We start from the raw sequence: 14596 nt of genomic DNA, 5'->3' as shown, positions 1-14596 counted from the left end.
AAATACCAAATTTGTGGCAGGGGGGAGAAGAGGGAGGGAGGGGAATGAAGACGCGAAGCGCTCCTCAGTTCGGTGGCCCAGGCAACGGAGGCACAGCCCAGAAAGAGATGAGCAGAAGGGACAAGGGGAGGCTCAACACACAGCCCCCTAACCACCGCTCTCCAGCCCCACACACACACCCAAAGCAGCAACGCTCCAAGGCCAGACCTCTCGGGGCAGGAGCTGCAGCGGAAGACTCAAGTCAAGTGCCAAGCCAGAGGAAGAAGATGCCCTCTTCCCCAGTCAGGCGGGCAGGGGACAGCTAGGACAGCCCACTCCCCAGACCCTCCTGCTCTCTCCAGCTTCAGAGGGCAAGAGGGGAAGGAGAGGTTGCAGCAGGGCCCGGGTGCTGTGGCCGTGAATGGTGCCCTGCGAGGGTCCCCATTGCACCAGGCGTGCCAGCCGACGGCTAATGCCAACCAGGCCGGATGAAGTGGCAGCAACAGACCCCTGGGGAAAGGGAGAGGATGCTTCTCTCGGGCACCATGCCACCATGCCAGCCAGCGCCTCAAGCTCAGCCTGCTGCCCCTTCCTGGCTCGACCCTTTCACTGCCCTCCCCGAAACGGCCCAGCGTATGCCAGGGTGACCCATCGCTCCTCCACACGCCAAGCGCTGCCCGTCTGGCTCATGCCCCCCACCTCGGCAGGACCTGCTCAGGGTGGGGCCTTGCATAGAAGCATCCGAGCATTTTGCAGCGGGCACCGTTTGCACGGAGTCGCCGTGAAGTGGAACGAAGAGGAAAAAAGGAGGAGGATGCAAAATGCCCTTTCCCAACCCAAACACCTCCACCCGCCCACTTCGCAGGGTATCACAAAGTGCCAGCCAAACCTTCTCTGCCAGTTGGCACCTTTTTGTCACACGTTGGAGCGCTAAGAAAAACCTGTGCCAAGCAAGGACGTCGCTGTTAGCAGGTAGGTGCCTCTGCAGCTTTCTTACTTCTTGCCCTGATTTTGTTCGCAGCTGCTTGCCATGCGGAGTGATGGGTGAAGCCCCCTGCCCTGCTGCCCCCCAACCAGAGCTCCCAGGACTGGGGTCCCAAACTCTCTCTGCACTGAGAATCGAACCCTCTCCCTTCTTCCCCCCTCACTGCAGGGCCTTGCCCGGTTGCCACCTGAGATGTGCAGAGACCCCCTTGGGGTTGCCCCTCCCCCGTGCCTACCTTTCCGGAGATGGCTTGTAGCGAGTGTAGGCCGCCCCCGCCGCTGCCCCCGAAGAGCCTGGCATGGAGAAGCTGCCCGAGGGCTGGCGATAGGACAGGATCCTCTCTGTCCCAGGCTGCGAGGAGGAGAGCGCTGGGGGGGTCTCTGGGAAGCTCACTGGCCTGGAAGGGGGGAGGCAGAGAGAGAGAGAGAGAGAGATGTATCAGGAAGAGGAAGAGGAACTTCAGCGCTCTCCCTGGTGCCCAGCAGCGCCTCGGCAGGCAGCTCTGCACATGTGCCTGACGCCAGAGCCTCTTCTGAACATCCTCAGCAGAGAGAGATAATGGAGCAATTAGTCAAAGGGGGGGGGAGGCAATGGGAGAAGGAAAGAGCTTGAGTCATGACCCACAGGGCACATGCGCTCTGCGGCAGGACCGTCCAAAGGGCACCGGCAGGCGCCTTGGGAAGCTGCAAAGATGTTGGATGCAGCAGCAACAGGAGGGCGAGGCTGCCGGGGGGGGGAGAGAAAATGAGCAAGCCAAGCGCCCCCCCCCGTGCCCGACCATCCTCCTCCTCCTCACCTCTTGCCATGCTGGGGCTGGGGCTCTCGGTAAGGGGCCACGGCACTCTGCTTCGGGGTCCTGGTCAGGGACTGGGACTGGCCGTGGCTCGGCTGCGAGGAGCCGTGGGGGGCAGAGCTGCTCCACTGCCAGGCGGAGTTGCTGCGGTAGGGGGGCCGGTAGCCCACCGGCAGGCTCTCCTGCTCCCCCTTGGCCTCCAGGGTGCTCATCTTGAAGGACTCGGCCCAGCCCCTGCAGAGGGAGAGAGAGCAGAGCAGAGGCGCACTGAGCAAAGCTCTCCACCGTCCGCACAGCATGGGGTTGGGCTGGATGACCCTCCGCACCCCTTCCGACTCTTCCTTTTAGAGCCATCGAAGTTGGCCCTCATGGCCTCCACCAGGCCAGAGGCAATGTAACCAGATCCAAGAGGGCCCGTCTGGCCCCACATCCTGTCATCGTGGTGACCAGGTACCCCTAAGAACCCAGGAATCGTGATAGACTGCCTCTGGACCTGGAGGCTCCACAATAACAAGTAAGAAGAGCTCAGCTGCTGGATCAGGCCCAGACTCCTGTTTTCACAGGGGCCAAAAACCGCAAGCGGGATCCGAGCACAAGAGCCCTGTCCCCATCTCCTGTGACTTCCAGCAATTAGCACTCAGGAGAATCACTGCCTCCAACTGTGAAGGCACAGCACAGTCATCCTGGCTAAGAGCCACTGACAGCCTTCCCAGTCTCCTCCATGGATTTCTCTCATCCTCTTTTAAAGCCATCCCTGGCTCCTGTGGGAGGGAGTTCCGCAGTCCAACACTGAGCTGCATGAGGAAGGACTTTCGGTTACCTGAGTCATGCACATGGCAGGGGCTGCCAAGATGTGCGGCTTATGAAACAAGGAGAGAGACATGTGCTCAGAGAGACGGTGGGGAGCTGTGCTCATTGACCCCCCCAAAACACACACACACACACACACACACACACACACACACACACACACACACACTTTGCAGCTCCGATCCTCCAATGGCCCGATGTAAGAACTTCCATGCAATTCTCGGAAGCAAAGAATCACGCTGAGTCAACCTTTTGCGAAGACCTCTTGCCATGACTCACAGTCCACTCCACTCCCCCCATCCAGCATGTGTCTCTGGGCTGCCCTCCAACTCTAAAAGGAGCCCCTCTTTTCTGGCTCTCTCTTGGGAGACCCCAGGTGGGTTCAAGGCCAGGGGCCACCTCTGCACCAAACCAGAACTTCCAGCGCGGCAGGAAGGCTGGATTTCAGAACGGGAGGGACAGCCGCAAGGGCTAGGCTCCGTCGGAGGATGGAGACAGCCTACCGCCTCGTGATGGGCTTCCCCTGGCCAGGTGGGTCTGCACCCACTCCTCTGGGGTGCTACTGTTTGCTCGTGGGGGGGGGCACAGCACACGGAGCTGCAGATTTCACTCACCCAGGCAAGTCTCTAGCAAAAGCGAGCATCTGATTCCTCCCTCCGCCAGCTGGATCTCCAAAAAGCAGTGCTGGGAAGGATGAAGTCATTGGCAACAAGCCTTGGCAGGGAGATCTGCCCCCCCCGGCAACACCCTGGCTTCAAGGGCCCGACAGGACCACCCCACTCAAATTTCAGGGCCGCCAATACCTGCCTCTGCTGGGAGAGCCCCACTGCCCACCCCCTCGGCTCCGTGGAGAGGAAGGGCAAGCAGCCGCCTCAATGTCAGTTCAGCCATTGTGCTCATGCACTCCGTTCAGAACCGGCAATTTGGTGGGGGGGGGCGGGAGGAGGGCGGACTTGCCGGCAAGCTGAGGGGTGCCTCAACTTGCTCTCCCAACCACACCTGGCGAATCAGGCAGGAAGCTGGAGAGGCCAAGGGCACAGCTGGGGCTCGAGAGGATGCTACTTAACTCTTTGCAGGCTCTATGCGTCCGCCTCCTCTAGAGGAGATGAGTAAGAGCAGCCCACTCGCAGGCGGGAGCGGAAAGGGGCCGCACAGGGTGGAGAACTTCCCAAAAAGGGGAGTCTGGGAAAAGCCAGCATGGAACGCTCGCCGTCCTCACCCCGCTCGCGGCAAACACAGCTTTTGACATCCAAAGCGCTTAAAAAACAGGAACCGCAAAGGTCGCCTTCGCCCCTTGCTGAGGAATTCCCTCCCCGCAGCTTCCGGCCGGATGCTGAAGTCACACCTGAGATGCGTGTCTGCGGGACGCACCCTCTTCCCATGGCCATTAGTTGTTCTGACTGCTTTTAATTCTAGGTTTTAAAGTGTTGTGAGCTGCCCTGGGGACGTGCCGATGAAGGGCAGGTAATAAACCTCTGAACAACCACAACAATGACAACACTAATGTTTACAGATGGGAGGCTGAGTCGGCGACCTGCCTGTGGTCAGCTGTGGCATGCAAACCGAGAAGCGCCCCCCCCCACCCCCACAAAGGGTCCATGTGTAAACTCTTCCCCACTGCTTGGCCATGCTGCCTTCTGGCAAGAAGCATTCGGGTGCTGTTTAGCTCAGGATCAATGTCAAGAGGACAATGGCTAAAGAACCAGAAGTACCGTATTTTTCGCTCCGTAAGACACACTTTTTTCTTCCTAAAAAGGAAGGGGAAATGTCTATGCGTCTTATGGAGCGAATGCGTGGTCCCTGGAGCTGAATTGCCCAGGGGCGAAAAGCAGATCATGCAATGGCGCAAAAATGTGGTTACAAAGCACGGATCCACATGGATTCTCAGGATTTTTGCATTCGGCTACCCCAAACTCACCGTCAAATCACATGTTTGTGGCCACAGCATGAACCACAAAAATCATACATCCGCTGTTTCGTTCCAATTTTTTTTTCTTGTTTTCCTACTCTAAAAACTAGTTGTGTCTTATGGTCAGGTGCATCTTATGGAGCAAAAACTACGGTAACTCCATCTCTACCCCCCGCCGACTTGGGGACATCTCGCTCACCAGAATAAGAGTGGGCTCAGTAAGAAACAGGACATCTACAACCGGTCTTGCAACGACTGCCCCCAAGCATCCACTGACTACAACCTGGGAGAGATGATGCGCAGGGGCCGGGCTCTGTGCTGCCCTCCCCCCCCCCCCGAACCTGCGCTTGAGCCAGGGACTGTTCCCTCCTGCTCTGGTGACTGGGAGGCCAGGAGCGGATCTGAATCCTGAACCGACATCTGAAACGGCTCCTCGCTCTCCTCTCCCAGACTCCTCAGGCGCAAAACAGCTGTACGCCGCCATGGTTACGTTCCAGCAATGCAGGGTGCGGCCCTGATTCCCCCCCCCCCCAGGGAGCCCACATTCCTGAGCAATGCAGTCAGTCCTGTGTAGGGTGTCAGCACACCCGTCCTCGCTCCCTGTTAGCCTCTGCTCCCGGGAAACGGGCGGAAAGCATCGTCCCAAGACAGAATGGCCAAGCCTTTGGAAGAACAAGTTTTGTTGGAGGAGGGCCAGCAAGGCTTCTTCAGGGTCAAGTCACAGAATCCTAGAGCTGTAGAGTTGGAAGGGAACCCTACAGTCATCTAGTCCAACCCCCTGGAGGCTAACCTGAAGGAGCGTCTCCACCCCCATCGTCCAGCCCGGACACTGAGGTCCAGCTCCGAGGGCCTTCTGGCAGTTCCCTCTCTGCGAGAAGTGAGGTTACAGGGAACCAGGCAGAGGGCCTTCTCGGTGGTGGCGCCCGCCCTGTGGAACGCCCTCCCATCAGATGTCAATGAAATAAACAACTATCTGACTTTGAGAAGACATCTGAAGGCAACCCTCTACAGAAGTTTTTAATATTTGACATCTTATTCTGTTTTTAATGTGTTGGGAGCAGCCCAGAGTGGCTGGGCAAACTCAGCCAGATGGGCGGGGTATAAATCAATTATTATTATTATTATTATTATTATTATTATTATTAGGTTCTATAAGCATAGGGACGTGGGTGGTGCTGTCGTCTAAACCACTGAGCCTCTTTTGCTTGCCGATCGGAAGGTCAGCGGTTCAAATCCCCGCGATGAGGTGAGCTCCCGTTGCTCGGTCCCAGCTCCTGCCAACCTAGTAGTTCAAAAGCACGTCAAAGTGCAAGTAGATAAATAGGTACCGCTCCGGCAGGAAGGTAAACGGCGTTTTCGTGCGCTGCTCTGGTTCGCCAGAAGCGGCTTAGTCATGCTGGCCACATGACCCGGAAAAACTGTCTGCGGAAAAACACCGACTCCCTCAGCCAGTAAAGCAAGATGAGTGCCGCAACCCAGAATCGTTTACAACTGGACTTAACTGTCAGGGGTCCTTTACCTTTATAAGCACATGGAAAGGGGTGATATAACCTTGTAAGTGTGTTGTAAAGTGCAATAAACAAATGTGACACTAGATGGCGATTGTTAGCCTTATGGCGAATTCAATACATTTTTCAGTATGGAAAAAAAAGCATTTCCACAGCGGTTTTTTATATGTGTCTAGATTCCACCATGGACTGGTAACTGGTTAAGGAACAGGAGAACCAGGGAACAGGATGGAGGTATACGGAAAATCCCTGGGCCTCTGCTTGCTAACTTGTTCACAAATGACCTGGAGTTGGAGGAGAGCAGCAAGGGTCAAATTTACAGATCACATACAGGAGCAAAAAGGGATTGTGAGGAATTGAAACTAGAGTAATGTGAAGCCCATTGGCTCAAGATATTTCCTCACTTGACATGTGTTTAGGGGGAGCTGGAACTGGCAGTGACTGACCAGGAACAAGATCGTGGGGGTGTACTGAATTAGCAAAATCCAAACGTTGACCCAGCCATTCTGACTTCCGTGCACAAAGCTTATTGCAGAGATTAGATGGTAGTCAGTATTTATTGAGTCTTTATCTTCACTGAGCATTTGCTCTGATTGGTTTATGGGGCGCTTAGACAACACTGGGGAGACGCGGGTGGCGCTGTGGTCTAAACCACAGAGGCTAAGGTTTGCCGATCGGAAGGTCAGAGATTCGAATCCCTGCGACGGAGTGAGCTCCCGTTGTTTGGTCCCAGCTCCTGCCAACCTAGCAGTTCGAAAGCACGTCAAAGTGCAAGTAGATAAATAGGTTCCGCTCCGGCGGGAAGGTAAACGGTGTTTCCGTGTGCTGCTCTGGTTCGCCAGAAGCGGCTTAGTCATGCTGGCCACATGACCCGTCTGCAGGTGTCTGCAGACAAACAGCTCCCTCAGCCAGTAAAGTGAGATGAGCACCACAACCCCAGAATCGTTTACGACTGGACTTAACTGTCAGGGGTCCTTTACCTTTACAAGCATATGGAAAAGGGTGATGCAGGAAGTACAGTGTACTTAAGACTCTCCAAAAGCCACTGATCAAGTCCCTCACCAAAGACTCTTGAGTAAGCGTAGCAGATGCAGATTAACAGGAGTGGCTTAGTCATGCTGGCCACATGACCCAGAAGCTGTCTGTGGACAAATGTTGGCTCCCTCGGCCTATAGAGCGAGATGAGCATGCAACCCCAGAGTTGTCCGCGACTGGACCTTACGGTCAGGGGTACCTTTAGACAACACTGAGCCTCCACCCTGCCTCTTTTCTGATTTCTAGGCTTCCCCTCATCGCTCATCCACCCACCACACATTTCTCAAGGCATTTCTCTCTCACTTCCCAAACTGCAAGAAGTCTCTTTTGAAACATGGATCTGTTGCGCTAGGGAGACAAAGGCCACAAGATCCCCAAACTTCCCTCTCCCTGCTGCTCCACCACTCGGGGCAAGGGGCGAGGTCGAGCGACCACCTCCCCACACACCCTGAGACCTCCTGGGCCTGCAGCAACTGGGACATTAGGGTGAAGGCTGGGCAATTAATAAAAACCGTAACAGCAAACAGTTAACGGTAAAGGGACCCCTGACCATTAGGTCCAGTCATGGCCGACTCTGGGGTTGCGGCGCTCATCTCACTTTATTGGCCGAGGGAGCCGGCGTACAGCTTCCGGGTCACGTGGCCAGCATGACTAAGCCGCTTCTGGCGAACCAGAGCAGCACATGGAAACGCCGTTTACCTTCCCACCGGAACGGTACCTATTTATCTACTTGCACTTTGACGTGCTTTCAAACTGCTAGGTTGGCAGGAGCAGGTACTGAGCAATGGGAGCTCACCATGTCGCAGGGATTCGAACCGCCGACCTTCTGATCGGCAAGTCCTAGGCTCTGTGGTTTAACCCACAGCGCCCAGGCCTAAATGGGTATGTTGCTTGAGGCAGAACTGAGCGTCCACTGCAACATCAGCCACAAGTCTTGCCCATCACTCACGGGGACAGTAATGGAGACCTGGGCGCCACCCAAATGATGCTGGGACTCCAACTCCCATCAGTCCCAGCCAGCATGGCCAATATGGGAGATGTAGTCTAACTCAGTGTTTCCCAAACGTTTTTGGGCAACGGCACACCTGTTTACCGGGAAAAAATCTCGCGGCACACCACCATTAAAGCCCCGCCCCGTGACGTCAGCGCGCAGCGTCACGCCGGGAGGGACGCACAAAAGTGAAAGTTTTTTCCCTCCCCCTTGCCGGGGTGGGAGGAGGCAGCAGAGCGAGGGACTGAGGGACGGCGGCAGCTGAGGCGGCCACCCCTCGACGCCGTCCCAAAAGCCGCCAAAAAGCCCTAAAAAAAGAGGAGCAGCACAAAAAACACACCACACACGGGGGGCGTGTTCTAATTTGCTTCCGGGTTAGAGCGCAGCACGTGGAGGATGGGTGGGGAAAGAGAGAGGAGGCGCACTGATAGAACGCCAGGCACGGGGCCCGCCAGGGAGAGCCAGCGCGCGCCCCACCCCGGACGCTCGCGGCCACCGCCATCCCTCCCTCCCAGGGAAGGCGGGATTAGAGCAAGCGCCCGGGCAGCAAGAAGCGCGCGCGCGCCGGCCCTGCCCTGGATCCCTCAGAACTGCCAGTCTCTGGGAAAGTGGACGTGGCTTCAGAACTCTCAGGCAGCAGCACCCGCCGCCCGGCAAGGCTTCCCATTGGGAGGCGCGAATGCTTTAGTGGGCGGGGATTGGTGCAAATATAGGCAGGGCGGGCTGAGAGGAGGAGCCGCCGCCGAGGAGCAGCGACACCAGCAGCGTTTCCTCTCCCCCCTCCCCTCCCGTGTCAACAAGCGGGGCGCCTGCGCCGGGGGTTTGCGCGTCAGGCAGGCAGCCAGCCAGGCAGACGGCGAGAGCCCCGCGCTGGGCGGCCGCTGCTCGCCGCCGCCGCCCCGCGTCTCGCCGCCCGACTCGCCCGCCTCCCTCCCACGGCACACCAGGCAACGTCTGGCGGCACACTAGTGTGCCGCGGAACACCGGTTGGGAAACACTGGTCTAACTGATCGCTGAAGAATCGATGCTTTTGAATTCTGGTGCTGGAGGAGACTCTTGAGAGTCCCATGGACTGCAAGAAGATCAAGCCTATCCATTCTGAAGGAAATCAGCCCTGTCCTCACTGGAAGGACAGATCCTGAAGCTGAGGCTCCAAGACTTTGGCCACCTCATGAGAAGAGAAGACTCCATGGAAAAGACCCTGATGTTGGGAAAGATGGAGGGCACAAGGAGAAGGGGACGACAGAGGACGAGATGGTGGGACAGTGTACTCGAAGCTACCAGCATGAGTTGGACCAAACTGTGGGAGGCAGTGGAAGACAGGAGTGCCTGGCGTGCTCTGGTCCAGGGGGTCACAAAGAGTCGGACACGACTAAACAACAGTCTAACTGAACTTCAGGACGGCCCTTCCTCAGGAGCAGGTGGGCTCTCCTCCACCAGAGGCTGCACAACCTGTTTGCCAGGGACCCCGAACCAGCCTCATGCCTTGCACATCAGACACTGACAACACTGCTTCCACAGCCCTTGCCAGCTCTGCGATGAGCAGCGGGAGCAAAAGCGTGCAAAAGGGGTCCATGCGAGGCCACTCAATGGGCACGGCTGCGTCCTCTTGGCACAACACAATGGTTTGGTGCAGAAAAGACCTCTGTGTGGAGCCACAGGAATCCTTTTGCTTCTGCCAGCCTGCCAGATGTTGGACGCAAAGCAAGGCCAACATTACCTGCGAGGGACGCCATCCTCGTGCGGCGGGACGATGACCACCTTCACCGTCACGGAGGTGCGCAGCCAGTCGATCATCTGGTCGTGGCTGAGCGTGACCACGGCCACCTTGCAGATCTCCACCAGCCGGCTGCCCTGGCGCAGCCCCGCTTGCCAGGCAAAGCCGTAGTCCTCCACCTCGGCCACCGTCCCGTCAAACTTCACGTGGAAGCCCAGCTGCCCCAGACCGTTCCTGCGCAGCGTCATCTCCACCGTCTCGCAGCCAGAGGTCATGACCTAGGGAAAGAGTCGGAAGGGGCAAAGAAGAGTGGAACTGTAAGGGACCCCGAGGGTCATCTAGTCCAACCCCCCGAATTGCAGGAATCACCGCTCAACCTCTGCTTAAGAAACTCCAATGAACACCCCATCTTCCAGCGGCAGGCGGTGAAATTTTTCGTAGGGGAACGGTTAGGGCCAGAGGCACTGGTTTGCCAGGACACGTGTGTGCTGTTGTGATGTCTCAATGGTCCACATGTGAGCATCATGCCTCTCTCCCTAACCCGGGCAGAAGCTTTCCAGGCTCTGGGAAGGAGGCACCGGGCTTTAACACTTTATTAATTTACTGGGAGGGACGCAGGTGGCGCTGTGGGTTAAACCACAGAGCCTAGGACTTGCCGATCAGAAGGCTGGCGGTTCAAATCCCCGCGACGGGCTGAGCTCCCGTTGCTCGGTCCCTGCTCCTGCCAAAGTAGCAGTTCAAAAGCACGCCAAAGTGCAAGTAGATAAATAGGTACCACTCTAGCGGGAAGGTTAAAGGTGTTTCCGTGTGCTGCTCTGGTTCACCAAAAGCAGCTTAGTCATGCTGGCCACATGACTTGGAAGCTGTACACCGGCTCCCTCGGCCAATAAAGCGAGATGAGCGCCAGATTCGGCCATGACTGGACCTAATGGTCAGGGGTCCCTTTACCTTAATTTACTGGGAACATTTAGGGGACTAGTCTAGCCCCCCAGTCCACCAACCGCATGCCACTGCCACCTTCCGAAGGAGACAGTTCCGCTCTGCAGCGGCTCTGACCATCACAAAGTTATTCCTAAACTTTAGTCGCAATCTCATTTCCTCCCCGCCCCCCATAATTTTTTTTATTTATACTTTTCAGGTTTATACCTATCATTAATTTTACAATCACTTTAACGTTTCAAAGCTTGACTTCCTTCCCCCTCTTTCTGTGGTTCCTGAAATTTATTTTTTAATATCTTCTGCATATCCAAATTCATTTAATTTGCTCATTTAATTATCTACTTTAAATATATACCCTTATGAAACTGCAGGTTATCACAATAACCCTGCCAATGTTTTTACCTGTTTGCAATTTATCTGTAAATATTCAGTAGACCATTTCCATTCTTTCATGAAACATTCATTATCTTGATTTCTCTGTAACGGCTCTGACCATTCCTAACCTTTAGTTGCAATCTCCTTTCCTGTCATTTGAATACACTGGCTCATTTGAAAACTTCCATGGGACAGCCTTTCAGATACAGAGGTACCTCGGGTTAAAAACTTAATTCATTCTGGAGGTCTGTTCTTAACCTGAAACTCTTCTTAACCTGAAGCACCACTTTAGCTAATGGGGTCTCCCGTTGCCGCCGCACGATTTCTGTTCTCATCCTGAAGCAAAGTTCTTAACCCGAGGTACTATTTCTGGGTTAGCGGAGTCTGTAACCTGAAGCATCTGTCACCTGAGATACCACTGTATTCTCTCACATCACCCCCCAGTTCTCTTCCCCCAACTCCCTCTACCACTCCTAAATAAGGCTTGGTTTCCCAACTTGGTTTCAAACCCCCATCCGCTCCTCGCACGCAAGCAAATGGCCCAAGGATCCAAGGTTGCTATCCTGACTTAATGTGGACGTCACTGACCTTCAGCCGCTGCACAATCTCCTTGATGTCCTCCGGGTTGCTCTCCAGGGCCCGGATGAAAATGTGGTCCCCACGCCCGTAGAAGACCTTGATGCTGAACGTGTCCGGCGTCCACCCGATCACGTCCGCGCAGAAGCAGTTGAAGACCACCTCCTTGGTGCCCAGGTCCAAGAGGACGACAAATTCGTTGGAGATGCCCAAGATGCACTCGATCTCCAGCCCCTGGGTGTAATCCTGCGCCTGCACGTGCCACGCAATGGCCCCGGTGCTGTGCTGCTCGGCCCCCGGCCGGGCTTTCGTCTTCTCCTTCTTCTTGGAGGCCAGCGAGATCAGGTTGAACTTCCCCGTGGAGTCGATGGGCGTGCTGGTGACGCAGTTCTCCGCCAGGTCCTTCAGGTACTCCTGCCGCGTCCGCGTGGCCATGGTGTGGAACTTGTCCGACTTGTGGGCCGCGTTCTCGGCGTTGATCACCTTGGCCAGCAGGAAGTCCCGGAAGACGTCGGATTTGTGGAAGGCGGCTCGGCTGGGGATGGCTGGCCCAAAGGGAGGAACGTCTTTGGAGCGGGTCACGGCCACGCTGGGGACACGGAAGGAGAGAGGGGGAAAGCACAGCTTGGACCAAGCAGAAGGCAGGAGCCAGCCGGCAGTAAATCACACCATGGGAATTACCGTATTTTTTGCTCTATAAGACTCACTTTTTCCCTCCTAAAAAGTAAGGGGAAATGTGTGTGCGTCTTATGGAGCGAATGCAGGCTGTGCAGCTATCCCAGAAGCCAGAACAGCAAAAGGGATTGCGGCTTTCACCGCGCAGCGATCCCTCTTGCTGTTCTGGCTTCTGAGATTCAGAAGATTTTTTTTCTTGTTTTCCTCCTCCAAAGACTAGGTGCGTCTTGTGGTCTGGTGCATCTTATAGAGCGAAAAATACGGTAACTCATTATTAGCAAAAACACACACAGACTTGTGATTCCTGGCCTGGACGAGCCTTGGGGTCCCTTCCAAGTCCATGACTTGGCTGAGGGTCAGGCCTCATGAGTCCAGCAGTTCACCTCTGGTAGGTCTTGCCCAGTTGCCCAGACTGAAAGTTCCTACCTCCCCACAGCCGTCTCAGTCTCCACCTCTCCAGGGTTTCCCCCCCAAGCAATCAGAGGCTTAGCCTGCGTGAAGCCAACCTCCTCTCCGCTCTTTTCATGCCTCTCCTGGTTGTGGGAGACCAGGGAGGAGGGGAGCTGGTCACAGCAGGAGGGGGAGACACCTGGTCGTGATGACCATCATGATGACCTCATGATGTCATGGTGACCTCATGTGACGGGCGGAAAGGTGGCCCCGCCCACTCGTCAAATTTGGCCCTGGTCACCTCAAAAGCTCACTTGGCCCACAGGATAAGCATTCCTCCTGACTAGCGTCAGCTCTGCCTGGGGGGCTTCCTCCCTGCTGCCAGACCCTTCTAGAATGACTACTGCAGGGGGTTGGACTAGATGACCCTGGAGCCCATTCCAACTGCACCATTTGAGGGTTCTGCCAGAGAGTCTGTGGGATGAGCCTGGGGCCCCTTTCGGGGAGGGGGTGTTACCTGTAGCAAACGTTCTCTGTGCAGGGATTCTGGGCCCGGACGATGATGAAGACATGCTGGAAATGGGAGCGGATGTTCTGGGGGGTAAAGGGCAGAGCCCCCGGCTCCTGGAAGATGATGGTGACGATGTCGTTCCCAATGTGCCTCTTCCTGAGCAGCTGGTGGAGGAAGGAGGAGGCAGACAGAGGGGGTCTCAGTTATTCATCTGAAGTGTTCCTCAAACGCATTTTCATCCAGACCCAGGGGCCACGTGTGCAAACGATACAGTCCAATCGCATCCTGTATGGGGGTTTGGGCCCAAGGGCTCCACATATGTGCAAGAATGCACATATTCAAACTACCCCTGTGCCAGCGTCCTTGAGCTTCTATCTGGAGCAGGCCTTGCCTCCAAAAGCAAGGCAGAGAGCTTAAAACAGGGGTAGGCAACCTAGGGTCCGGGGGCCGGATGCGGCCCAATCGCCTTCTCAATCCAGCACATGGACGGTCCGGGAATCAGCGTGTTTTTACATGGGTAGAATGTGTGTTTTTATTTAAAATGCATCTCTGGGTTATTTCTGGAGCCTGCCTGGTGTTTTTACATGAGTAGAATGTGTCCTTTTATTTAAAATGCATCTCTGGGTTATTTGTGGGGCATAGGAATTCATTCATATATTTTTTTCAAAATATAGTCTCGAAAAATATGTTCTCGAAGCTACCAGCATGAGTTTGACCAAACTGCGGGAGGCAGTGGAAGACAGGAGTGCCTGGCGTGCTCTGGTCCAGGGGGTCACGAAGAGGCGGACACGACTGAACGACTAAACAACAACAACAAGTCCGGCCCACCACATGGTCTGAGGGATGATGGACCGGCCCCCTGCTGAAAAAGGCTGCTGACCCCTGGCTTAAAAGCTTGCCTTGCACCATGTGCTCCAAGCACAAACAGCGCTTTTAAGCTCTCTGCCTTGCTTGCATCCAACTGACTGGCCGCCATTCGTGTAAAGTTGACATTGCACAAGTTAACTAACAAGCTTCCAACAAAATATTAAAAATACAATATAACATCAGACATGAAAAACTTCCCTAAACACATAAGGTTTAGGGCAGTATTAGGACAGTAAGAAAGCAACACATAACGGAAGCCGAGAACAACGCCCCAAATCTCAATAGACCTCTGTATCCAGATGTGCCGGTGGGAGGGAAGAAGAGAGCAGAAAAGCTCAGGAGGTCCAGGTGGTGGCAGGGCAGCGCCACTGAGGGCATCCCTGAACGCAGGGACACATTTGGACACCCAGCCAAGGGGCGCTGGATATGCGACAAAGAAGGTGGGATTGCCAGGACCCCCCAGAACGCCGCAGCCGTCCCCTCAGAACATGCCCGGCATTCCTTGCTCTCTGGGGTCAGGGGGACCCAACGTTGTA

At 55.5% G+C, this 14596-nt stretch overlaps 2 protein-coding genes across 3 annotated transcripts in view; one reads left to right on the top strand and one right to left on the bottom strand.

Moving 5' to 3' along the window:
* WDR87 (WD repeat domain 87) overlaps window positions 1-14596 on the top strand; it is a 175658-nt gene that overhangs the window by 55657 nt on the left and 105405 nt on the right. The gene's annotated exons all lie outside the window — the stretch shown is intronic.
* SIPA1L3 (signal induced proliferation associated 1 like 3) overlaps window positions 1-14596 on the bottom strand; it is a 108341-nt gene that overhangs the window by 26252 nt on the left and 67493 nt on the right. For both annotated transcript variants that reach the window (XM_083516103.1, XM_083516104.1), the window contains exons 7-11: window positions 13200-13357; window positions 11630-12206; window positions 9731-10005; window positions 1761-1991; window positions 1200-1361 (exon numbers count right to left, since the gene is read on the bottom strand). In XM_083516103.1, coding sequence (XP_083372229.1) covers window positions 1200-1361; window positions 1761-1991; window positions 9731-10005; window positions 11630-12206; window positions 13200-13357 — 1403 coding nt within the window. The remainder of the gene's footprint in view (window positions 1-1199; window positions 1362-1760; window positions 1992-9730; window positions 10006-11629; window positions 12207-13199; window positions 13358-14596) is intronic.

This window comes from Podarcis liolepis, assembly GCF_965112155.1.
Source record: "Podarcis liolepis genome assembly, chromosome: 7".
NCBI classification, from domain to species: domain Eukaryota; kingdom Metazoa; phylum Chordata; class Lepidosauria; order Squamata; family Lacertidae; genus Podarcis; species Podarcis liolepis.
Note: the sequence above shows the minus strand (reverse complement) of the source record. Positions and strands in the feature narration are given on the sequence as shown.